Genomic DNA, 27,932 nt, shown 5'->3' with positions numbered 1-27,932 from the left:
TTACATAAAGGAAAATTTTGTGACAGAGAAAATCAGAAGTTTAAACATCCAATGAATTTTAGAAAGAGCTGAAGTATATAATTCTTTAAAGTTTACCTACAAAGAATTTTCACCCAAGTTTCAAAACTTATGTGAAGTTAAAAATATCTGCATAGTTTTTGCTTTATCTAAATTTTAGAAATATGTATGAAAGTCTCACACTTGTCTGGAAACATCAATATGAAATTACTTGTTTCTGAATGGTTTCTGCTTGGAACACAACAACTTTTGTACTATTTGGACACAGAAATCTCATATTGCTCCAAGAAGGCCAATTTTAGTACGTGGAAATTTACAATGGCCTGTTTTAACAAAACTATTACGAATTCAGAAATGCTGTAATGTTTATAAGCTAGTTCCTTTCTTAACACACAAAAAACCAACAAAAGTATTAAAGTGTATGGAAACTAGAGGAAAATTTATGTTTGCTTTTTGGACAGGGGGGAAAAAAAAAAAGAACAATTTTTTTAGTACTACTAGCAAAACAACTTTCAGTATATGCCTTAACAGATAGGAGCATAAAAAGACTTCTTATGCACCTGGAAATAAGACAACCTACAGATCAAAAACTGTTAAAACAAGAAGCGTGGGGTATGGACAGACATCTGTGAAGTTTAATACTGCTTACCGAGAGCTTCAGTTTCAAACCTGGCATGTTGGTTTCCTGCTTCTGTTTATCATAGAATCATGAATCATAGAATGGCCTAGGCTGGAAGGGACCTTAGAGATCATCTAGTCCAACCTCCCTGTCATGGGCAGGGACGCCACCTCTCGACTAGACCAGGCAACACATGGGGACTGAGCAGAAAAGTGAGTGAGCGGGAAGTTGAGTGAGAAGAGCGATGCTGGAGAAGACAAACTTCCAGCAATAGCATTGCCTGCACAGATCCTTTGGAAGTGGCCTGCAGACAGAACTGCCAAATGCTCCACCCAGAGCTGGAGCTGAGCCCTCTGCTCCAGCACCCTTGTAACACCTTGTACTCGCCTCAGCCACTGGCACTCCAGCAGAGGCACGCCTGCAACCATGCAAGACGCTCACAGTTTTCAAACCTCATTCTTTCCAGCATCATGAGTCCTGGAACCCAGTTGGGGTGCATACCATGAACCCCCTTAGCCTACACTGCCTTCAACCAAAGGACCTCCCACCCCACCATGTATTCTAGATCCACTGTGCCCCCGGGAACATCACATGCTGGCAAAGTCAGGCACGGCACTTCCTCAGGAAGGGCGAATCTGAGAACAGAAGAGTCATCCCAGCTTTAGGAAGCAATGCTGAAAGACAGCTGGAGAGAGGGGGTCAAGAACACTTTAAGCGTGTTCCTCAATCTTGTCTCACAGACAAATTACTTTGCTACAGCCCTATCAGAAAACCACGCTTCATGACTGCCCTTTCGCCTTCAGGTTATTAGCTCCAGGACACTGTAAAGATAATGTCAGTCCATGGATCAACTGCTTTCCCATCCTGGTTCCGCTCTATTCTTGTTAAGGGGGCATGCAGGGTCCTGTCACCCACGTGATCCCTTCAACATTGAGTTAGACGTAAAACTGAGAGATGACTAATGCATCAGTTACATCCTGGCTTTTCAACCCAAGCAACTTGAGGAAATCCCCAATTCACCCCCCTCCATCCCAACCTCCACCCCCCCTCAACCAATCCATGATTGAAGCCATAATTAATTATAGGGAAACAACTATTAGGAAATTATTATAAGCAATCAACAGATGTAAATGGTAATGACTGAAGGCATATTTGACTGTAAATACTATGCTTATGTTTACAGAATTGGTGCCTTTTGAAAGAGTCTTCATAAAAAAGTCCATAAATTAACTACAAAGAAAAGTAACTTACTACCAAGTTTATGATTGCCTATAATCTTACAACACGTTACTCATAGAACAAATTTGTTATTCTTGGTATTTTAAAGAAAAATACACTATTGTTATCAGCTATTAAACTTCCAAAGAATAATCATGTTTAACAATGCAAAACATTTCAACTGTTCTCCAAATATTGTTTTAAATTACCAAGTAAGGAGTCCTAAACTCCAATACTCTGTACTGGTCGTGAGGCCGTAGTAAGATCAACTTTGTCTTTACTGGAAAGAAATTTATTGGAAAGGGCCAATAATTTCACATACTTGCAGGAATCCTTCGGTCTGTCTTTTATACTCAGGACAAAAAAAAAATAAAAATAGTATTTTATCAACTACTAAACATAATACTTACTCTTTAGTACCTTCCATGTTGTTTTCCCTTGGTTAAAGCAAGTCTAGCGCTCAAGGAAGTACAGTTAAACTTTGTGCTGTATTCTACTGAACAAGTTTAAATTTGTCAAGTATGAAGCTTACACACTGAGATTAATATTACTACTGCAGATTGATATTACACTGAGATTACTATTACTACTGCAGTGAGATATAAGGTATACACAGTAACTTAAAGACGAGTCCTATTATTTACTGTACCACTGGAGTGTTTCAGTGGAAAGCAGGATATGAGAGACAAAATATTTCAGACCAAAAATGTTGACATAAGAAGAGGACTGACCATTTTAACATGTAAGACCGGCCTGCAGAGAAGAGACTTAAATGCTGATCAACCTTGTACTCTCCCTGGATAACTCAAAGAAAAAAGGCCTAATACAGCAAAGGGACAATCACACAACTCTCTTTTCAAGTTATGAAAAACTCCAGTACCTTTTCAAGTCAGGTTTCCATGGCAGCATTCTTTTACTATGCCGTCATTCTGCATGACACTGTCCTAGAAGGATGACCATGATCACGCAGAAGCTAAGCGCAAATAACATGGATTGTAAGACTTAAACACCTGCGTTTCCACTTTAAGAACAGTCTAGCATTTGTGCATTACACAGCTCCAGAGAGAAATACCTCCTCTTTAAGCTTTCCAAAGATTTTAAAGCAGCCTCTAAGCATTATGGGAACCATGGTCTACAATATATTTACTTTGATTGCATTTTCTAGTCGAAATCTGGAATTCCTTTTCTTTCAAATCATTATAAAATTCAGTCAACTTATCTTACTGCACTTTTGTTCTTGGAAGCAAAGGTAAAATAGACACTTAACTGAAGCAGTTGCTAGATTTAAGAAAATAATAATTCTTGAGTAGAGCCACTGCAGTCTCATTAACTGATGAAGTTTCCTCAGGGGAATCACTGCCTGGCCAAATCATGCCCTTCAAGTGGCTCTGAGAGCATTTTTTTAAATTCATCCTACACACTTCATAGTATAACACAGTACAAGGCTGCAGGTGTAATTAAAGATACTTCTTACATTCCTTCCAGGAATGGCAATAAAACAAGCAGCAAATACCACAAAAATACCTGTATGTGGCAAGGTTTGATAGAGGGGCCACGATCAGCACATCCCATGGTCACGTTATGCAAATCCACCCGTGGTTTTAGCTATGATGAAAGTAATTTAAGGCATTCTATGCCTCGAAAGCACCAGGGTGGCATCTGAACGTTTGTGTCAAGAAACACCAATACTTTTACAGTTACTATATACATTTCCAATGGTGTTTATTTGTTTTTTCTGGTATATTTTGAGACTGTGGCAGTATTTTTATTTTGCTATTCTTTCAAGGGAAACAAAACAGGTATCAAATCTACTCCAGTGTCAGATGACTATATATCAACTATAACTAGGAACAATTCAAACAGGGTGGTGTGTGGGCATTCAATGACTTTAAAAAGAGAGAGCAAAGTTTCAAAGTTACAAAGCATCCCATCCTCAAAAACAGAATGAAGGAAAGATGAATGCACAGAAAGCCATCAAAACACCCAAACCTTTGCCTTGACATGTGACAATACACAGAATGAAAACAGAAAAACTGGTAAGAAGTCAAGTTATTGTTAAACAAAAATTATGTAATTTAGTGCTGAAGAGAAAGCTGACCTATTACAGAAGATAGGAGAGGAAGTTGATCTTAAAATTTCAAAGACTTGAGTAAACGCTAATGAAAAAAAAAAAAAAAAAAAGACTCCTAACACTGCGCTAGCACCAAGAAGTTCATCATGCATAGAAGCAGAATTTGAAAAGCTTGGGATAAGCAAGACTTATCCATGGAAGAATTTGCTTTGTAAAAATCTAAAAAAAGTCAGTAGAATTTTTTTTAACTTACTTTAATTCACACGTGTGAAACGTGTGACTATGCTCTTGGTATAAAGCTCTACAATGCAAAGCACAGAAACAAAGCAATTGCATTAGCCAACCAGAGCAAAACCAACTTAACTATTCATTGTGCAAACAACACTACTTGTGTAAGTCCATGTATTTCCTAATGAATTATAGGAATGTAAATAACAGAGTAACTATTTAAGCTACACAGTAGGCTTGCAGGTCAACTATTACTCAGCCTGATGTTCGACCTCATGTGGCAAAAGCAACTATGCAGCAGGATTACAGAAATTCTCTATAATAGATGATGTAAGCATCATATTGTGATACAGTTTAATAAAAAAAAAAATCTAGTTTTGCAAGCATACCATGCATTAATACTGTGTAAGCACTACTCAAATATGTGAATCCCCACAGCTTGACTGCCACACATCTATCTTAGACAGAAAAGCTTGCTACTATAGATTATGTTTTCAGGTTCAGTTTTAAGGGGGATAAAATACACACACAAAAAATTGTCAGACTGCTAGAATTGTACTGCCTTTTTACATATTCTCAGAACCTCTGTTTCACGCCAGCCAAGGTATTTGTTTCTGACACAACTTTCCTTACAACATGTGAAAAAGCAGTATTCCAACTGACAATAACCAGAGTGGACTACAGCCAGTCTACAGCAGTTTCCCCCACGTGGCTAGGCCGAGAAACAAAAGAACCCAACTCAACTTGCTGCAGGAATGATAAAACACTATGCAGCGGGGGCTGCCAGTGGAACAGAAGAGCAGCCTACAGCAGGGGTTTTGTCCTGCAACATATTCCAACACAGGCCCACATAGCGACAGTCACCTCTCGGGTCGGGATCCCCGCAACCCGTAGTCCCAAGGAAGCAGCTAGGCAGCACTTCTGTAATGCAGGGCATGGAAGAGGGAAAAGCAAATTCATCGTCCCACCTCCTGGTGTAAGGAAGGACTTCACTGCAGTGAATTGAAAACATGGGAAAAGCATCCCATGTTTTCCTACTCTTTAAGGTGAGGTATGTAGTTCAGAGTGGAGAGGCTCACCTCAGCTTTGCTCCTCCTCAAGCTGGGCAGCTACAGCAGAGAAGACCTTGAGCAATTCACACTATGTTCCCAGCCTGCAAAACATCCTGGGACTGGCACTCGGCCCACAGTGTGTAAAATTCTAGACCACTTGGGGGGCGGTTGTGGAGAAGACAGTTTAAGGTCAGAGAAGTAGTTTGTGGCAGAAGAGAAATGAACCCAGATCTCTTGAAGCCTCGAAGTACCAGTAACCACTGGGCCACACAACCTCTATTATTTTGAAACTTGCGCTGTAAGCCAGAAAAGCAGAGTTTGTGGTTTCCCCATTTGAGTTCTATGACAGGACTGCTGGAATAGCTATAAAAGAATCTTTGCTAACTCATGGAAGAATAAAGTCTCAATTAACTTTTTTCCTTTTTTTTTGTTTTTTTTTTTTTTTTTGGTTCTCTCATTCCTGAAATCCTTTGTAATTTGAAATTGAAATGAACATTTCAACCTATCAAAATCTTGCTTCCAGGCTAATGAAGACAGCCAAAAATAAGATTCAGAACTATAAGCAAGATGCTTCACAAATACTGTTTAGCAAAAGAAATCTAGTTTTCTGTTTCTAGAAGTAACTAGTATACAGATTTAACAAATCAGACTTTTCTTTGTTCAGCAAACTATCTGCTACAACGGATATTAGCAGGTATTGTGTCTCAATACTGAAGTGTCTTCAAACCCATGCAAGAGGTTAGTGAATAGCAGGTAGTTATTATACCCCTATCATTAAGTCTGAATATAAGCCTAATGATTTCCAACACTGTATTATGCTACCATCTACTGGTTCAGGTTAAATTAAACCTCTGAACTTTCCTTTCAACCCATTTACCCTCCCCAAAAAACCTCCACACATAAATAAAAGCAAAAAAACCAAAAAAAGAACCCCTAAAAGGATCATCTCTACAGAGGCTTGAAATTATTCTTCAGTAGCAAATTAGCTTGATATTTTCTAAGGTAATTCCACAGTTTACTCAAGTTTCGCCTTTTTTTTTAAACAGGTGCAAGAGTAACTCTTACATATGTTCAAACCATTTTTAAACAACATATACCAAACTCATCTACTCATTTACTTACATTCGGCTAGTTTCAATGTTTTCAGAGTGAGGTTCTCCTGGTGATCTGCAAATACAGATACAAAACCTTTAGCACTGCTTGTTATTAGCACAACAAGTAAGTCAGAAAGTGATGATAACACATTATTGCTACTAAAAGCACCAACCTTTATGCATTTGCATGTTTAATTTAATTTGATTAAACTCCAGAAGACACCTTATAACATAAAATCTGACACTGTGATTAAGTCAAACTTCTCTAGAGAGGACAGCACTTTTTCCCCCCACAGCTTACGCAACAGCAGCCCTCTATTAGAGAAGAATTCTGCTGGCAGTACTTCCGTATTCAGGCTGCGTAGTGCACCAATTCCGGGCTAATTCTTCATTACCGCTTCTATGACCAAAATGCATACTCAAAGTTTATCAGTGGTCAGCTGTTACAAACAGATTCTCTGCACTGCTGGACTCATAAGAAGCAGCAGCTCAGAGGCAGGTCTCAACAGAACTTCAAAACAAATTTCATGTCTGCCTCTACTCGAATTTATGGACACAATCTCATAGGTAGCTTTTTATTTCTTCCTTCCAGTCAACAGGTCAGGCAATAATATTCCGAAGTAGGTATTCACAGAATAACAGAATGTTAGAGGTTGGAAGGGACCTCTGGAGATCATCGAGTTCAACCTTGCTGCCAGAGCAGGACAAGCTCTGCTACCTCTGTTACAGTCTTGCATTTCTGAACAGACAAAGAGCACCCGCATTCAGCGTGCCAACCTCCTTGACTTCACTTACAGAGTAATTTAAGGAGCATAGCTCCATATCCACACTACCTTAAGCAGACTAAATCATAGCAGTTTAGCTCCTCCTCATTCCCATCTTCTTCCTTATGCCAGCACTGATTTATCAAAGTTAACATTTAATAGTTTTTTTTGACAGATTTCTTTTTTCCTCCCTTTGGGACTTCTCCTTACCCAATGAACTTGTAACCAGATTAGAGTCTGTAGTCAGATGAGCTAGGAGACAACGCAGTACACATGCAGCAGTTGTGATTTCAATCACCTTAACCTGCTTTGATATCATATCCTGAAGAATCTTACCCAACCATCACTTGGGTATAGATTTTGGTATGGTTACCCAGTAGTGCCATGCTGAATATATTGTGGAAAGTGGAAGAAGTAGAAACCAAGCACAGCCACTTCACTAAAACTTTGTAGCTTACGTGAACAGAAATGTCTTTCATGATGACAGAGCTTTCTCAAAACAGAAGAGAGCTAAAATCTGCAAATAGAACTCATGTTGTAGGTTTCAACAGTTTCCAGAGAACTTCAGTTAGCACAACTAAGCACACATTGCCATAGCTTTACCTGGAAAATCTTTTCTACAGGAATGTAATTTCTCTATTAGTGTTTGACTATCTATACTATTGTAAACGCTACTGGAAATCTCCACCCGCAGCCTGAAACATTTCCTTTTCTCTTATGTTTCATCGTGCTACCTTACTGTAATGTCCCAGAACAGAGAACTGAACTGGTCTCTGAATTCTCTACTAAAATTTTAGTTCCTTTATTGACATGCCAGATCTTACCAACTTTCTAGACTTTACCAAACTGTACTGTATTCCCAGATCCCATGTCTAGAAGGCATTTCTGGCAGATAACTTAAAATTCCTAGGCTATCTGGACACTATGCAGTGACAGATAATGCAGAATGCAGGAAGTCATTTGTTTATATTTCAGTAAATTATAAAATCCAAATGACCCCAGGGATGGAACTCTGTACTTGGTAACCAACTAGCTTTACACTTACGCTTAATATGCAAATACTTGCTAACTGAAAAGTAACATAAAACCTGGCCAATGTAAGAACAATGATCTCTATTTCCTCTAAATGAGGCCTCTCTTACCCATTAAAGTTCAGTACTGACAAAACAGTTGCTGACAAAACTAATGCTGAACTGCAAAACAAATCAAAATTTCATCTCACTTCAGTGACCGAAACAAGTCACAAAATACTTAGCAGAGACAAAAGAGCCTCAAATTATTATTTTTTTCTAATTATTCACCTAAGTGTAAGCACTAGAAGCTGTACAGCTTGAGTAGTAGTGGAAAGAAAAGCATTTATACTCATACTGGCTAGCTCCTCTACTCACATTCAGGACTTGAGAAACTGAGAGCAAAGAGCTTGGAAGTTTGAGACGGTCACAGAAAACAGAACCATAGAACCATAGAACCGTTGAACCTAGAACTGTAGAACCGTAGAACCATAGAACCTAGAACCATAGAACCACAGAACCATAGAACCACAGAACCATAGAACGGCCTAAGCTGGAAGGGACCTTAGAGATCATTTTAATCCAGCCTCCCTGTTGCCAGGGACGGCACCTCTCGACTAGATCAGGCAACACATGGGGACCAAACGGGAGCACAGTAAAGCTTTGGGTAAGAGTAGTGCTTTAAGTTGCTATGAAAATACAAGTGAAATAGTTAAAATCATCAAGAGCATTAATGACTTTGGGCCTTTAAAATACACAGCACTAAGCAAAATTGCAGAAAAAGAGCAGAATGGCATGTAAACTGCATTTAATGGTAGCCTGGTGATCTGCAGTACAGACATGGCAATGCAGCTATCAGTATATTCAAATTCTTTCCTATCCTTATCATTTGTGTGAGCTGTATCTGTGCTTTGAACAGACACTGCAGTTCAGTACACATTATTCTGCAAAAACAGGTTTCTTCTATAAGACAAACAATGTAAGAGAAGACAAAGTTTCAGGAAAGCTCAGAAAAAATAACATCTAGCCAAGTCAAAAAAAGTTTTGGTCCTCTAAGGTAAGCGGTTCTACAGAAAACAGGGATCAAATTGCTTCAGCTTACTGTTTTCCATAACATGAGCAGACCTACCACAACTATGATTTGCAGAACTATTAATGCACTTACTAACCAGATTTTAAAAGGTTTCAAATGACACTGTAAGCACCAAATAAAACAAGCTTTCAGTACTCATTAAAACAATGTGGAAGATCAATCTAATTACAGGAACTGTAGCTGTCTGTTGAAAAGCTATTTCACAATACCCACTTGTTTACAAACAAGATACCTTGTTACTCCTCTGAGCAGGCAACAGTACTGAAAAACAACTGTATAGTATGGCAAGATGCCCTTTCATCGTGCTTGAAATCCAAAACAAGAGTTCTGTTCAGAGAAAATCTTAGAGCAAATGCTCTTATAAATTTCAGCTTTGAATTATATCATAGATACTGATCACAAGACACCAACTAATCTGAATACTGCAGTATGAGCTAGCAAATTCAAATGGTGTCTCACTTCCAAAAAGACAGGGAGCAACTCCGCCATTCTGTAAGCCACTCCCCTTTTTACCTCCCTAGGAGAGAAAAGTAGAGGTATGCAAGCCTACAAATTTCAACATCATTAAGCCTCCTGGACAAATACTTTAAAAAAAATAATAATGAACAAATGGTTTAAGTATGATAAACAATTTATACAGAGTTTCAGTATGAGAGTAAAAAAACACCAAAGATTTTTAAGTGATAGTATTGCTCTTAAGAGGGATACCACAGAGCACCACAGTGTTCATACTGTAAAAAGCAGGCAGGGACAAGGTAAGTAAGCTTTAAAATCACTCTGGGCAAGAGGGCAAGTCAACTTTGCCAGCTGACTTATCTTAAACAAACAATATACCTTAATACTATTTATACAACTAAGTTCAAGCCACACACATGAAATAGTTTTAAAGTAAACATTAAACTAAAAATGATCGTGAGAACCAACACCATACATTTTAGGCTTACCTTTTACAAGCTGTGGCCATTCGGTGACATCAGGGTGATCACAATTTTGAGTCACTGATTAAAACACGAGTTGTCACACCAGTCCTGTCTCACGCTGGGCTAAGCATAAGCTTAACAACTCTAAATAAGTAAAAATAATTTAGTTAAAAGTCCTTACAAATTACTTTCAGTCAGTCCACTAAATAAAAAACAAAAACCAGAAGAAAAATATTGATGCTAAGCATTGTTTCATCTGCAAGATTAAGACCTACTGCACAAAAATTAGTTCATTTTTGAACAGTATTCTAAGACTTCCAGAGTAACTCACTACAGTACACTCAACTAATGAACTTGAAAATTCATCAACTTATTTTTAGTCTAAAAAAACAAAACCCAAACCCACCTCTTGGACCAACGGAAAGCACCTAATGTCAAGAAAACAACCACTCAAAGATTTAGAAGCATGTGCATAAAGATGTACTGCAATTTTTAAATACGAAAATCTGTTGTTTCCTTGCTACAGCTCAATTAATACTGGTTCCTAACGAGGCTCTGTGTTCCCAGGGGTGTGACATGTAACTTATGCTTTGTTGTGTGCTTCTCCCCAATATAAAGTAAACTAAAGCCATATAAAAGTTTCAGGAGCAGCCTTTGCTATCTGTGGCCAGTCTTTTAGGTTCTTGGCTCCATTTACACCACACATACTCGCTCCTCTCCCTTAAATTTTTCAAAAGCATATTTTACCTGTCAATTGTTTCCCGTGATCTGGCTCCACCGGTATAAACTGAAGGGTTGGTCCTTTACTTTGTCACGCAGGTGGCAGCCAATGATCACCCAGCAATACTCGTGCCCAGAGCGCCCTGGGACCACCCCAGCTGATTACTTCCATGGCTGAAAAGGAACCAGTTAGTCTCTTACCTACTGCTATTATCTACTCTAAACTAACGTTAACTTATAAAAATATTTCCAATCATAACCCTCAACACTGAATTCACCTCGTTCTCTCTCCCACCCAGGCTCCTAGGTGCAATGGAGAAAGCCTGTAAAGAAAAAAGGCCTCTGATGGAGAGTCATATCACAAACAGCATTATTCACTTTCTGTTACTATAAAGTTTTGATTAAAATTGAAATGCTATTGCCATATTTCGTAAATAAATAAAAGTTAGCTTACTTTCTTCTAAACAGTCAGTAGGTATGAAGAGAGACCTCTGTGCAGTACCCACGAAGTTTATTCCTGTGGCTCTAACACAGATGAAACCCCACAACTGTGGGTTGCCATGCAGCACAAGGCTCACAGAAGCCAGGTGCATAAGGGCTACTGAGGGCACACCCACAGCTCTCCACAACACCCGTGGTCACACCTCAGTCTGGTGCAAGCACTAAGAGAGCATAGACAGCTTTAAACATTTCAGTAAAGGAAGCTTTTGTGCTTCAGTCCAACCCGTTACAAGAGTGTCACAGTAGGGTCTTAGGTTTGATAAGTAATCAAGCATTCTCAATGCCAATTTGTGTCTGTCGGCTTGTCGGAGATATGAAACGACTCATCAGCAAGCAAGGCCCATGATTTTCTAGAGTTTGTCAGAACAGCTGCTGATTTTTGCCATTCTACTGCAATTTGCCATTCTGCTACACACTCTGCAACAGAACAAAATGTGTATTAGTTTCAGAATGATGCTTATTAGTTTCATTTGGTACATTCCTTGAGGTAGAAAAAGTGTCACTTTATTAACATCAGTATTATTTTAGTGTAAACACAAATGCAGTTGACATAAGTAAAAAAGCCACAGGCTATCAAAAACCTGGGAAACAAAACCAGAGATTCTCTAGTAACTATGTTTCACAGGTACATTGTCAAAGTTTAATTGAGTCACTGCCAGAGACACAGTTCACTGAATAGAAGTCAGGTGGAAAGGTGCCCCATCTGTCAACATTAAATGACAAACAGGGTAAAGATTTTCAAATTAATGTTTGCTGACAATCAGCTGTGCAGAAAAGCAAATGGCAAAACCCAAGATGCTGATGCAAACCAAAGAAGCCTTAAAACACTGCTTATGGCATTCTGATTGTTTAAGGATGTCTACTTTAAAGCAAACCATAGCTTTAAAGAAACAGATGCCTATTATAAAGCAGTTCTTTCTTCTAAAGTTAAATTCTTTCAGCTTTCTGAACTGAGATGAAATGACTCTTTAAAACTCATTTAGAAATTAAGACCCTTCTAGCTCTTTATCCAAGTAACTTTTAGTATGCTGGTCGAAGAGGACAGCAGTGTAATCACTACCACCTCGTTCTGTGGGAAATCCACATTCTGTCCAACTGGCTCATTTTCTAGAGTGTGCCAAGTCAATCACTCCCTACCTAGACTTGCGTCTACCCAGACCACAGACAAAAGCTATTTACACTAGTCTTCCACTCAAACAAAAGTCTAGTAGAATGACAGGCTGACCACAACCTTACCAAAACAGCATTTTGCAGAGGCTGTTTCATATGGGAGGAGAGAACAGGTTGCCCAGAGAAGCTGTGGGAGCCCCCTTCCTGGAAGCGCTCAAGGTCAAGTTGGATGGGGCTTGGAGCAACCTGGTCTGGTGGGAGGTGTCCCTGCCTGTGTCAGAGAGGTTGAAACTAGATGACTGTTAAGGTCCCTTCCAACCCGAAACATTCTACAAAGTCATGAGCACAACTGTCCACAGTGAAGTGGACAGTGAACTGTCCACACATGAAGTGTTAGTGTTGAGTTAAGAAAACATTAGATTTTTTTTTGAATGGTAAATACTGTGCACTGAGTTGGCAGCTCCACAATCATGGCCAAGACAAGTTTGTGCCCAGGCCTAACACGAATCCAACTCTGTTACACCATCGAACGTGGAATCTACAGCAGCTTCGTGAACAGAAGCAGAACCCAAACTGACATGAATCTCACTGAGCTAAAGTTAACTCATTCAAATTTTGTCTACAAACTGAATCTACTGTTGATTAGCGCTTCAAATCAGGTAGTTGCAGCGTTTCTAATCTGTTGTAATATACCTTAAAATTAGATTTACCGTACTGGAGTCTAAAAACCACATGGTACTTTTTAACAATCCAGATGCAAGAAATTCTAATGAATCCTTTTTCCTTCCATCTTCTTCTCGCCCTACCTACCCCACCTGTCCTTGCTGCCACTCTTGTGGGGCAGAATATGATTGGCAAGTATTCCCTAGCACAGACGAAAGAATTAATTTTGCTATAACTCATATATATACTCATTCATGCATCAGCAGAGTACTGTCTGCTGGCAAAGAGACCAGAGTGTTGAAACATGGAGCTGGTGGTTAAGGAGACTCCCGTTAAAGATCCCTTATTTTGAATCTAGTTTGAACAGAGGATATTTTGACTTCTGGACCCAAATAAGGCAGAAAAAAACCCAAAACTGCTAAGAGAGTCAAAGTGCACTCTTACAAAAGGGAAACCATACTGATGAATACACTAACATCTCAAAAAAAGGGCCTTTTGGAGAACGGGAAAGAAACTAAGCTAAACCAACTGCTTTTCTGTCACACAAATTCCTTTACAACAAAAACCCTGGCTATAACTTACCTTTTAGAAGGTAGGAACAGCAGCCCCAGAGTGGAGATTTATTTGTATTACTCAAACAAATATCTCTGGTCTTCACTGTCATGATTAGGATGGTTTACAGTTTAGGCTTTCAAAGACACACAGAGTAGCTGAAATTTGTGCCTGTGGAATACATCTGAGAAACCAGAGATGGCTGCTAGGCTCCTTGAGAAAGGGTAGGCTCCAGCACAGACACATCTATGTCTGCCTGGTGACTATTTACAAGAGAGAGATTCCGCCAGGAATGCATAAAATCCTATTACAGTTAGCAAGATACATGGTTTGAAGGCATGGATCTTGTGTATCTGAAGAACTTTGTCCAGCTTGGAAAAGCCCTTATCGAGAGGATAAATAACATTTATTCTGTAGTTTGAGACAATATCCATTTCTCCAAGGTGGAAGAGGTGCAGATTTTTTGAAAAGAATGCTCCTATCAGCTCAAACAGAGGGAGGAAATAAATAGCGAGTGAAAGAGCAAGAAGTCCAAAATCAAGTTCAGATTCATGAAAAAGGACTATAAAAGCAACTCTGTTGCCTAGCCTCATGACATCTCTTTGTGTATTTCACTTAATCTTGAAAGTCTGGAATCACAAACATGAGCCAAGAGGTCCCCAGAATCAACATACAGAACCTAAAGACACATCATGGAGAACAAAAATACCTATTTGCTAGCAATCAGCTAAAAACCTTCCAGCTACAAATCACTTAATTGAAAGTTCTCACTTATCTACATTTCCTAAACCTATTACTTTTCCTGTGTTATCTGATGGTCATTTTCTGTGACAGCACAGCAATCTGGCAGGTGACACCCAGTATTTGAGGTCTAGGAATGCTTTGCTTATTCAACTTCTTGACCTCATTGAAGGATGGGTGCCCTGGGAGGTGGCATTTGTAAGAATTTAAGTCACCTTTACAAAAGAATTTTTTAAGTGTCTTTGCTTATTCAACTTCTTGACCTCATTGAAGGATGGGTGCCCTGGGAGGTGGCATTTGTAAGAATTTAAAAAATTCTTTTGTAAAGGTGACTTAAGTGTCCACCTGAGTAAGTTTTGATCCAAGTTTGGGTTTTTTTAAGATTGTTCCTCTGACAATCTAATGAAAATGGGCTTGATTTACCTATAAAAAGTACCATCACGATCTTTCTTACCTCCTAGTGCCAGAATTTGAGTTGCTTAAAAATAACCACCTTGCTCAAGAAGACACCACAAATGATAGCTTTTTTTTATGTTTTCTGAAGAATCTCTCTAATTTCCAGGAATGAATTTGATACATCCGTTATGACGCTGAGTACCATGATGAAACGGACATGATCTATAAAGTAAAAGGCACCCTTAGAACTACACTATCTGGCTTCTACTTCAAACAAAGAACCAACAACTAATAGGAAAGAAAGTTGGCCTTTTGTAACTTGAGGTTGATTCAAGTGTCCCATAGGAAATTGTAGAAAATACACCAAATTCCTAAGTTCAATCTTAACTGCCACGTGCAGAGAGGAGGGAAGAAAAAAAGAAAAAAAAGACCAATAGACGTGTTTGAGACTTGACTTTTTGGTAAGGTTGGCAGTACCAATTTTTGTTGCCTTCATGCTTCTTCCAACACAGAAAACATGAAAAGACATAAGATTCCAGAGGTTTTCTTTGTTCAACTAATAGAAGGTCAAATTATCAATGATCCCAAAGTACAAAACAGCCACTAATAAAACCAGATCACACGGAGCTCCAAAAAGCAATAGAGTGAGACACCTACATGAATATTTTTTCCACTGTCTGGTAAACCAAATTATTCAACTAATAACAACAAATACAAAATCACATAGTCAGAAGACCAAAGGAATTGGGTTATATCCTTAAAAATGCCAACCTCAAGTGACTAAGGCAGTCACAACTGATGAGCAAACACACATGTTTTCCCAGTATTACAGCTAGAACAACAGATATAACTCAGGAAAGGTTCCTGGAAAGCTCTGTTCATCTACATAAAGTACTTCGGACACGTTCAAAACTTGAGTCCAGCTCTCCCAATTACTCAATGTTCTTCAAAATTGTTGCAGAAGTAGTAGAGTAGTAGAAAAGAGTCACAAAGACAGCAGGAAAATTAATCAAACTAATAAATAAGATACTGGAAGAAACTAAGTCCTCTGATAGTACAGAAAAAATACATTAAAAGTTCTCCCAATTCAACAAAAGCATATAGGCCCCCCCCCCAAACTAGAAACTGAAGGCTGACAAATTCAAATTACAGTAGGAACAAAAGCATGCAGGACAGTGGGCACTCAAATTATTTTGGGTGAGGATCCGAATTTGCTACTATCTTCAGATTAAAGCTGGAGTCATTCTGGAATTTAGACTTCAGTAAAAAATAAGTTACTGAGTTTAATAAAGGTAGAATTTAGCACATCTCAATATAAAGAGATCAACTATAGATTTAACTAAAAGCTTCATTGCATAATATCTTGTTACTTTGGCTTACTGTCAGTACTCCACAAATCACATAGTAATAGAGTAAGGTACAGTGTTTGCTTCTAATCCCTCCCCCCTGCCCCAAACGTGTGTGTTACTCTCATTTTCTACAACTGCCCTCACAACTCTGGACAATAGATTTTCTTTTCAACAACAGATACTGGTTTGATATTGTAAGATCACAGATGTACTTTAATCACCTTTGTAAAAGAAAGACCTGAAATTACCTTTAGCTTCTGCATTTTTCACTTAGGCCACAGCTGATTTTTCTTCCACTATACACTCTTTTTTTTTTTTTCAGTAGAATCATTTGTTTCTCAGTTATGTCTGCTACTTCAGACTCCCTCCAAAATGACACACAGTTATGACTGGAAAGCAGTCCTACATGAGAAAGTGAAATCCAATCATCTATTTAAATTTCTTTTAGTAGCTCTCCTTTTACTGGCTAGGTATCAAGTTAAGTTATTTTCCAAACAGGTTAAGTTTTACAGCTTCACTTCAGCTTTAATATTTAAACTCTTATTCCATCTGTCCTTTTGCCCATGCCTTATTATTTTGCTTTCTTTACCACTCAACTTTCAGGCAGCCTTCCATGTAAAGCACCTTTCTGTTCACCAGCATGTTTATATACAGTTTATATTAGAATCACAGAATTGTTTAGGTTGGAAAACAATTTTATGATTAAGTCCAACCATTAACCCAGTGATGCCAGGTCTACCACTAAATCATGTCCCTAAGCACCACATCTACATAAAGATGGTATCTTTATATACTTCGATGGATGGTGATTCCACCACTAACCTGGGCAGCCTGTTCCAATGCTTAAAAACTCTTTTGGTGAAGAAGTTTTTCCTAATATCCAATCTAAACCTCCCCTGGCACAACTTGAGGCCATTTCCTCTTGTCTTGCCACTCGTTACTTGGTAGAAGAGACCGACCCACCCCTCGCTACAACCCCCTTTCAGGTAGTTGTAGAGAGCAGTAAGGTCTCTCCTCAGCTTCCTTTTCCCCAGGCTAAACAGCTGCTCCTCGCAGGGTTTGTTCTACAGAGACCCTTCACCAGCTTCACTGTCCCTTTTTTGGACATGCTCCAGCACCATTAAGACCAAGCAATCATGCAACTCCATATCATAACATCCAGTTTTTCTGATGTCCCATTAGTACTCATTACTCACAAGTTGTGGGGGATTAGAGGGGAATTCTTCATCACTTTATGAAATGTACACCATTACAAAGATTCTACGCATACGTACAGTGGCAAGCAGTTGAACATTCAGAAAAAAAGAAGCCAGCAGAAATAATCACAATTAAGAAATAATGGCTTCGGTTTGAAGTGCCATCATACATACAACTAGCATTGAAACTGGAGAGCAAGAAGCAAGTGGGTGGTCCCAGTGGTGCTCTAGGTGCAAAAATGAATATATACTACCTGCCAGATGCCTGCGAGAGTAAAGGACCAAACTATACAATTGTCTTGGGAACATCTGGATTGTGATAATGTAACATTACAACTTTTTAAGAGAGTTACAGATTTTAATCAGTACACACTATATTCAAAGTTTCAGCTTAGAATTAACCCCTTTAGCTCCTATCTATAGCTTCCTATAAAATAGAATTTAAAAAAAAAAGAAAAAAGACATAGCGAGGTTGAGACTTCAAAATTTTAAATACGTTCCTATGTTAAATATCTTCAAAAGAAAAATCTAGATATAAACCCATGCTGCATAAAACTCTATCCAGCAGTTACTGAGTTCTTCCCCACATTTTAAGTTGTTAAAAAAGTACACACATAGCTTAGAAGAAGCTGTTGAAGTAACTACAAAACACTTTATATATGCATTAACAGACCTACTTAATATGGTAGAAAAGAAAATGTTAAAAAAATAATTGCTTTGCTGAATGTAGTAATGCAAAACACTTCAAAAATTCACTGTGTACCTAGTTGCAGAACTACAGAACTCGAGACTCTGTAAAGAGTGCTGCAGTTATTCCATAGTATCAGGTATTTCCCCACTATACCAGGACTATACTAGAATAAAGTTAGAAAATTATAATGAAAATAACTACAAGTTAAGGTTCCAACCTTACTGTAATATGTATGCATATTTTTAAGCTGGATGGACTAGAGAGCCTAGAGAAAGAGAGATATGATGTGCAATGGGCTCATGTTAACACTGCCAATGGAAGTTACACTTCTATATTTCCTAACATTCCAGTTTGCAAATCTGACTTACATTGGTGCTTGCCCAAGTTTTCCAGTAGTTCCGAATTTATTTTTCAAGTCATATCTAAATATTTTAGAAGCCTCACTATAAATACACTCAGCAGCAAGGAAAAAACCTAAACTTTTCAGAAACTGCACCAATTTTTATCCAATCCATGGAGAAGTAGATAGATGGTAGTAGTGTGACCTTGAGCTTGTAAAACAAACTAAAAGCGAATTTGTCAACGTTATATCATCAGTACTTATTTTCTCCAAAAAAAAATCAACTAACTCAGTTTGATGGAGAACTATGCATAACTGATATCACAGCAAAAAAAAAATTAATGTGTTTATTCCTTAATATATTTTCACCTTTTTTCTTTTAAATCAGGGAACAAAAGTATAATTGTTACTATAATCATTAGCATACACACAATATAAATGAAAACATAAACATACCATATCTTTCCAGAGCTGCAGAAACTTGTTCTTTCAAATTCTAAAATGTACTTCTATAGTTCTTGTACCTACAATGCAAAACATTACATTTCAGTTGTGGCACTATGCTCCATACCTATCTGATGCTCAATACAACTTCAAAACAATACATTCAAGAATGGTCTTTCATTTAGTCACAAGTCTGGAACTAATGTAAACATACGCTTAGAATCATGGAATAGAATCATAGAGCATCCAAGCTGGACGTGACCCATGACGATCTCTGAATTCAACTCCCTGATCCTTGTAGGACTACCGAAAACTAAAATCATATGACTTTCCAGACTAAATCATACTTCCCATAAAAGCCACAAAAGAAAATCCTTCCTATGTCAAACTATAAAATCAGAAAGTCCACACACAGTGTTTGCTATGCTTCCCTCTGTAGTGATGCAATAGTTTTACCATCCTATTCCTCCAGTTCAGTAAAAATATTTTTTTTTTTCCCTTCTGGCAAGGTTTCTCCTCCTCCCTGCCTCTTATTTTTTTAAGAATTGGCATTAATAATAACACCACCATCACCACTTAAAAGATGTTACAGATAGGGCCACATCTTTGTCCTGGCTGCACAAGACTGCTGGAGTTTGATAAGCTTTTTAAAAATTGTTCATTTTCAAGGCAGCCATAATTAAAAAGGGACAGATGACTAAAACACACCCCAAACATTTTCAGTGAACACCTAGAAGTACAATTCATTTCAGCAGAAAAAGTGACAGAAACAGGCATATAACTATAGAAATCTAGTAACTACTTTCAAAATAGTGATTCGTTTGGTGCAGAGTATTACATTTCCAGTACCATGAAGATTTAATACTTAATTTCTCGGTTCTAAAACCCTATTAAGAACAAACAAATAAAACGCAGTTGATTTAAGCTGATTTGCGACACAGATCAGAGTTCCCACAAAAGAAACCCTGATCTGTTACCTTCAGGATACATTCAGGTTTGTCTTTAAAGATGTCAAACCACAGAGAACCCATCCAAGTACCAAAGGCCCAGTTCTTTACCTGGAATGTGAAACTGAACGATTCCAGACCAACACAGGCATGCCAAAGCACTAACAGTCCGTAAACAATTTTTTGTATTTAATAGTTAAATAGGGCACCCTACCTGTTTCATGACACAAGACTACTCTTTCAACAGACAATTACGACAATTATGTGGATTTATGTACAAATAAGATTAATGAGTAAATGTTACAGAAGTGTGTCAATAAAACTTTACTACCATTCAGATGAAAAAGAAAAAAAAAAATTGCCCAAACAGTACAAGAGAGTAACTGATGACCTCCTGTGTGGAGGTAGGACTTCCACTCCACATCAAGACCAGAAATCCGTAATATCTCTCTTATATTCTATTAGAGAATAAGTCTTCACTCATCACAATGCCATTAGCCAAACTCAGTTAAAAAGTATTCTGACAAAAACACAACCAGTATTTTCATGCCTTGTATCACAGGACTTCCAGCTTAAACTCCAATGTCAGTATCTGTTCATGTATACACAAAGAGCAATGTCGTCTATATAAAATTTACTCCCTGTTCTCTAAGGTACAAAAGCACCAGCTTCCAGTGTGCACAGAGTATGAGCAGAGCACAAAGTACAGCATGAAAAAGTATCATAAACAAATCTATCAGGGACCTTATGATTATTGCCCAGCAATAGGAGAAAAGAAAACAAAGGTTCCCAACGTAACTGAAGCCATGCAATTTAAGACAGTACAACTTACAGAGGCAGCGCGGTGGAAGAGACAGAGAAAGGAGATTTGCTTAACACGTAGCTAGCAGCACAAGAGCAACTAATTGCATCAGTATGAAACTCAAGCTCCTGGATTTTCAGTTCTCTTCCCTCACCAGCTACCACCAAGGCAGAGCAGGAGTTTAGCAGTCTACTTAAATTTACCCAAAGGTACACATGACCACCAACAAAATTAAATACAGAACCTGTAACGCTTGTCTAAAAGGAATGAAAATAATTTCATAAAGTCAGGTTTGTTTTAACATTCACCTTTAGAATACTTACTAATTATCACTAAGCCACATCTGCCTAAAAAAATGCAAATGCAAATGTGACTAAAAGTATGGCTATTTGGCTATTGCTTCCACCTCACACAGAAATCTCCATCTGTCACATGACCAGAGTCAAAAGAGCTGCTGGTTTAAAAATATGTCATACATTTTCAACAGGAAAAAGAAACTTCAAGGCATACAGTGATATTAACAAAGATGGTAAGCTATGGAATTAACCAAACTGTAGCTTTGGAATTGCAAAATATTTAAGAAATTAATTATAAGTTACAAAAAAATACTTTGCAACTGTTTTGTCTGGCTTGATGAAAGACATCATGAAATCACCTCTATCAAGTGCTTAAATAATGTTTTCAATTTTTGATTTTTCTTCAATAACTATCATAAGACAAGAGCAGAAGAAAAAGTTCTTAGTGCACTATCATAAAGAAAATTAGTTATTTTACCTAGTATCATAGGTTCTCTCCCACAATTTCATAGATATTTTCAAATAACAATAACTTTCTTTCACAACTGATATTCTTAATATAACAATGTTAGACAAACAGAAAACAAGTATTTACAAACATTTTTCTTTCAGTAAGATATTCAGACCATAAGAACCACGCAAACGGAGCATTAATCACCACCTTTCAGCGCAAAGGGCTCAACTTTTAAAACCAAAAATTGCCAGGGGTTCGCAGTCTCTTAGTAGCTCCTGCGTCCTTCAACTCCGATGGGACTTGTAGGTTGTGTGGACTCTAAGTATGTATCTCTGTCGTCCACGATAGGCACATTTTGCTACAACAGCTGAAAGGCATATAGGTGCTGCTACTGCAGCCCATGTACACTAGTATACCTTGGACTTTCTAAAAATAAAATAAGGTACATATATTAATCCACAACATCCATCACCAAGACTTTAGACGTGAAAATTCACTATGAAATAAAAAGTAGTCATTATCTGATTATGGCTATATGAAAAGGAAATATGAAAACTTTATACTGGAAACAGAAATTCTCAAGTAGCAATAGATTTCTTCAGTAATATTTGGCTTTATAAAAGTTTCTGATATCTTTTAAGAAAACAGAAAATACCATACTGTAAAATTAAAGTACCTTAAGCATTATGTTATCAGCTCAAACATATGACTAACCATCGTGCGAAAGAAAAACTTGACTACCACTACGGTAGCATCTCCTGAAGTATTTTAACCTGCAGCCCATTTTAGAAATCCAGCTCCTTGAAGAGCCACTCCACCACCCTCTTAACACCCCAAGCTTGCAGAACTGCAGCTGCTCCAACCTGGGTCCCACGGAGCATACCAGAGCAGGAGTGTACAAGTAGTGCCAGAACCGGGCTGCCTGGACAAGTCTGGCATCTCTCAGCACTGCAGAAGCTTGGCAACGTGTTACAGGCAGCTCTTGTGCCTCCCCTGCACACAGCTCCTGAAGGTAGGGGAGGGGAAGGTGCTTATTTGTCATTCTAATCTCCTCATTTTGCCTATTTCTTTGGTGTAACGATTATCAAGGAAGTATCAACAAGTCCAAGAAGGGGTTCATCGAAGGGAATAAGAATGTGATCTCGTCTCTGAAGGAGAGATGAACTAGCTTCACCCCCCAGAACTCTAGCTTCGTCAAGACATCAGAAGTCCCACCACGGTCCTCACAGAATACCTGAATGAAAAGCAAACCACGTGGACTAATCGCTGCCAGACACTTATGCAACAACCAAATCCAAATACAGGTTCCACAATTTTGTGCTTGTGATCCCACTGGTTGATGCGAGGCCAACCAAGACCAAATATCCACTGCCTTTCAAACTGAGACATTGTACCTTAAGAGTTTTTGATACACTTCAGTTTTGTCTTCAGCTACTTACCTCACAGCATTGAAATTATGTCACGCAAGGATTGAACACAAAGGCACCAGGAGGACAGGGAGGTGATTCAAGAGAGTCAGTATGGCTTCGCCAACGGTAAGTCCTGCCTTAGCAACGATGGAAGTCCTGGCATTCTATGATGGAGTGACTAAGACAATGCAAAAGTGAACAGCTATGGATGCCATCTATATGGACTTCCGTAAGGCCTCTGAGATAGAGAGAAGGATGTTGGGGGGACTAAGTTGGAGACATACGGATTTGATGGATGGACTGTTTGGTGGATAAGGAATTGGTGTCATCCAGAAGGTTGTGGTCAACAGCTCAATGTCTAGATGGAGATCGGAGACAAGTGGTGTCTCTCAGGGATCTACACTGGGACCAGTATTGTTTAGCATCTTCATCAATGACAGTGGGATTTAGTGCACCCTCAGCAAGCTTGCAGATGACACCAAACTGAGCGATGCAGCTGACATGCCTGAGGGACAGGGCATCCAGAGAGACATGGACAAGCCTGATAAGTGGGCCTATGTGAACCTCATGAGGTTCAACAAGGTCAAATGCAAGGTCCTGCACATGGGTCAGGGCAACCCTCAGTATCAATACAGGCTGAGGACTAGAGAGCAGCCCTACAGAACAAGACTCGGAGGTACTGGTGAATTAAAAGCTGGACATAAGCCAGCAATGTGCACCCGTGTAAGCTAGTCGCATGCTGGGCTGCATCAAAAGAAGTGTAACCAGCAGGTCAAGGGAGGTGATTCTGTCCCTTTCCTCTGTTCTGGTGAGACCCCATCTGCAGTGCTGTGTTCAGCTCTGGGGCCCCCAAGCACAGGAAAGGCATGGATCTGTTGGATTGGGTTCAGAGGAGGGCCATGAAAATTATTAGAGGGCTGGAACACCTCTCCTATGAAGGCTAAGGGAGTTGGGGCTCTTCAGCCTGGAGAAGGCTCTGGGAGGACCTTACTGTGGCCTTTCAATACTTAAAATATGCCTATAAGAGAGAGGGGACATCATTTTAGCAGGGCCTGCTGTGACAGGACAAGTGGTGATGTTTTTAAACTAAAGAAGGGCAGCATCAGTTTAGATATAAGGAAATAATTTTTTACAATGAGGGTGGTGAAACACTGCATCAGGTTGCCCAGAAAGGTGGCAGAAGCCTCATCTCTAGAAACATTTAAGGTCAGGTTGTACAGGACTTTCAGCAACCTAGTCTAGTGGAAGGCATCCCTGCTCACTGCATGGGGGTTCGGCTAGATGACCTTTAAAGATCCCTTCTCACTCAAACTATTCTATTATTCTATGAAAAAAAGCAGCACCCTCCAGGTCAAGGAGCCAACTGGTACACCAGTTCAAGTTTGTGCTAAACCATCACTGCTGTAATTTACCTCTGAGAAGTCCCACTGTTGATATACTACACAAGATAAGCACGAATCTCAAAGGTAAAGTGTATGAGCATAGAGCTGGTTTTTAAGGCTTTGTGGACGGATGGAAACAGTAATGTTTTTTTCATTAAAGTCTTGAACAGCTATATACTGTGAATATCCTTTTCAAGTCACTAGAGAAAAACAAAACAAATAAACAAAAAAAAAAAGTCCAAACCTCTGCTTCACTAACTACAAGTTTCTCTTAAAACACATACGCTTCTAAGGAAATGGAAGTTGCTTCAAAAGAAGCAGGTCACTCCTCTTACCTAAGACAGAGAAGTGAGGGTCCAGAGGGAAGCCACGCATTTAGTTCCATTCAGCGGAACAATTGCAGCTTCTCCTAACTCTTCACCTCTCAGTAAAACATGGGTAAATGATCATGCAGGATGGTAACAGAGTATCAGTAAAGACTGACTTCCACCCCCTTCCTCCATTTAGCAGTTTGCATAATACATGGAAGCAGGCTCAACCTATTAAAAGTAAGAAGTAGTTAATGCTTCCTTTAAGCGATTCATTCATAAAAGTATTTGTGAGACAGAATACCAGGGTAATATTTAATTTATACTGCAATTTTGCAACCAGTAAGTTATTTTGTCAGTAAGTTCTGTCATTCTTAGCCACAAGAAGGTGGAACTATTAAAAAAATGGCAATTTAAAGTGTTATTTGCTCACATGTGACATTGCCAAGCATAAATCCCAGATATCAACATTATTTCATTTTATCTTTTATCCTTCTACTATGAGGTTATTTTCCTGACGAAATGCCTCATCTGCCAGTACAGCTACTGAAATGTTGCTTTGTTACAAAATATTACCTTTACACTGTATTTGCTAACCAACCTGACACTTGACACATATTACTACTCATACAAACTACCTTTTTTCCCCAAATTTATTCACAGGCAATACAGCCTTACGAGACTGTCCGTCATTACCTGTAAATACAGGAAGTTAATGCAGTAAATATTAAGGTCAAAGTATTTAAGGTGACAAAAGTCACTTCAAACATGTAACTTGCTCACTGCTGTCACCTCTACAACCCAACAAAAACAAAGCTTACAGCACTCTCCTGGGAGTGAGGAAGGAGGAGATTTTTTTCATAAAGTAAACATCATATTCTAAATTATTTGCTACAGACCCTGGTATCAAATGTATTACCCCTCTCCTTCCATGTACAAATCAGAATTCGATTAATGACAGAAAACCTTTCAACACTGCTTCTGTATAAAGCTCACAGCTACCTTAAGTATACTGGATACTTCAGAAAAAGTGTAAAACATACTTCCTTTGTTTAAAAATAAGTATCATTTCATAAGCTGGCCCACAGTACCAGAAACAAAGACTGACACTGGAAACAAGATAGATGTCTATTCTCTCCCCTTGTCTCTCAATTGTATGTTCTATCTTTAAGAATTTGTGGCTTTTATCTTCCAGTGTTGAATACACTGACGTGGGGAGGGAGAAAGAAGTTTCCTTCATTTACGAAAAAGATTAAAGATTAATTCTCTCTGGACATTCACTAAGTAAACTGAAACCAAAAGCAGTAGAGGCAAAAAAAAAAAAAAGAAAAAAAGAATGTGTGCATACCTATATATAATCTTTCCTGCATAGCAAAAACTATGATGATGCATATTTACAAAAACGTAAACACTAAATTTGTTCCATGATAAGTGTCATATCATGTACTACACTAATTACCGTTTATACTAAATGTTATATGCTTGAACATGTTCACAATTAAACATGTTTATGCATACTAAAACTTGACTCAAATATATTCCCCCTTCCAATTTAGTATTTGGTTAAGCAGAACCTGTGAATTCAGAGAACAGTGCAGAACACATCAACAAAGCACATATTCTTAATGAAATAAGCATGATTTTATACTGGGGTACTGGCATTTCAGATTTCTGAAGCAGATTTTCTTCTTCAAAAAGTGAAATTAAATGAAAAAAAAGAATTTGTTTTATTTTCTCAAGTTGATTAGAACATGGACAATATCAAGGTGCCTTAACAGGGACTCTAACATGCTGATAACATCCCTAGATGCATATAACATATAAACAGTTTTGAATTCCATTCACCAAAATAAAATAAAATCATCATTTACATATGTCTCTGAGCTGTAACACTAATTAAAAACAGACAAAGAAGTTTCATTTGCTATTAAAAAAAGAATCACACCCACACAATGTTAGAGTTCTGAAGGGGACCTGGACTGAGAGATTTAGGCTTTGAAACACATTGCTATGAAAAAGCTAAACACCTCTGCTTTGTCAAGCCTGCCTTTCCTTCAGTCATTTTTTTTTTTTTTAAACACAGTCACACAACCATGTCCCTAAAAAAAACCCCCAACAGATCAAACAATTTATTTTGCCATCTAACTTGGTGCTTTTATTTCTAAATTCCTGAGAGATACTTAGGATTCTCTGGTGAGGAAAAATAGCAAACTCTGGTAAACAGAAAAAGAACTTGTTAATTCCAGTATGAAAGATGCTACACAAAATAGCAAACATTAAGAGTGGAATGTAAGGTATTCATAAAGGAGAGATGCAGCATTGCATGGAAATAATTTCAGTTAAAGCTATTTTTCAGCCCTGTAAACCTAAGCAGTGGTCTAACTTTTCTTCCAAGCTTTGTCTGTACTGAATTGTCAGAATCTTACTGTTATGAAGACAAGTCATAAGCGCTGCAAATTGCTTCTGTTTTAAAAGACAAATGTATCTGAGGAAAACCACGGAATATCCATAGCAATTTAGTAATGCACATTTCATATTTTCAATTCAACACACTCACTAAACTCTAAGTTTCACACTATTTTCAATTTTTAAAAACGTACATTCAACTGCTTCCAAGATGAAGGGGCATAGAGTATTTAGTACCACCATTCAAACCAAGCATTTCGTACAACGGTAAAGCCCATTTTTAAGCAGTTTTCATTCTTATCAAGAGGCACCTCTCACCACCTTCATTACTCTCCCATGCAGTCACAGTCTCCCTCCTTTAGCAGGGAATCTCTCTCTAACTGGATGCTGCCTGCACAAAGCAGGAACTTAATCTTATCTTTTAGACCTCTTCCTTTCAAATCAGACAAAAAAAAAAAGAAAAATATAAACTGACAATGCAATCATGTAGGTCTTTGTTAAGAAATCAAAGCTCCAAACAGGTACAACTTCCCACCAAGGAACTTCTTGGTAAACATGTAAAAGGCATGGCAGAACTAATCTGACAAGCTGATTCTCACACAGCCTCAGATTTGGACACACTCCTACCGAGGCAGGGAAGTTTCCATAAAGACACAGAGTGACCATCCCTGAACTGATGTGTAAGGCATGGGCTTTGTCCTAGAATTAGAACATCGCTTACACAGAAGGAAACAGAAACAAGTATTTCTAATAACTGGGGAGGGGAAAGGAAAAAAAAAAGAAAGGTGTTAACTGAAAGTCTATATACGGGTTCTTGGCACTTAAAAGAAGAGTTGTGGAGCATGTTTTGTTTCCTAAACAACAGTAACTTCTGAATGACCACATCACATCATCTTTGATATCTGATTTACAAACCGACTACGAACGTAACAACTCACGGACTTCCTTTAGAAGAAATACGGCAGGTACACTGAAAAACCGAAACGCGGGAAGTCCTGCAGTCAGGAGTGACAGGTGACATTTATCAGCGAAGCAGCTTATCCACAAGTCAGCAAATCCAACTCTTCGGACCGGACAGAAGGTAACACGAGCAAGAGCACACCCTGACTTTGTTAAGCAGGCCTCGCACACCAGTTAC

The 27,932-nt window shown here is 38.5% G+C and overlaps 1 protein-coding gene across 1 annotated transcript in view; it reads right to left on the bottom strand.

The window, feature by feature from the left end:
* UBE3A (ubiquitin protein ligase E3A) overlaps positions 1 to 18,870 on the bottom strand; it is a 43,340-nt gene extending 24,470 nt beyond the window's left edge. Inside the window, exons 1-4 of the mRNA XM_009867776.1 lie at positions 18,803 to 18,870; positions 10,835 to 10,981; positions 10,112 to 10,231; positions 6,329 to 6,373 (exon numbers count right to left, since the gene is read on the bottom strand). Of these exons, the coding sequence (XP_009866078.1) occupies positions 6,329 to 6,373; positions 10,112 to 10,131 (65 nt within the window). The 5' untranslated portion in view covers positions 10,132 to 10,231; positions 10,835 to 10,981; positions 18,803 to 18,870. The remainder of the gene's footprint in view (positions 1 to 6,328; positions 6,374 to 10,111; positions 10,232 to 10,834; positions 10,982 to 18,802) is intronic.
* Between the last annotated feature and the right edge of the window lie 9,062 nt (positions 18,871 to 27,932).

This window comes from Apaloderma vittatum, unplaced genomic scaffold, assembly GCF_000703405.1.
Source record: "Apaloderma vittatum isolate BGI_N311 unplaced genomic scaffold, ASM70340v1 scaffold2604, whole genome shotgun sequence".
NCBI lineage: Eukaryota > Metazoa > Chordata > Aves > Trogoniformes > Trogonidae > Apaloderma > Apaloderma vittatum.
The sequence above is the reverse complement of the archived record's forward strand: the minus strand, read 5'-3'. Positions and strand labels throughout refer to the sequence as shown.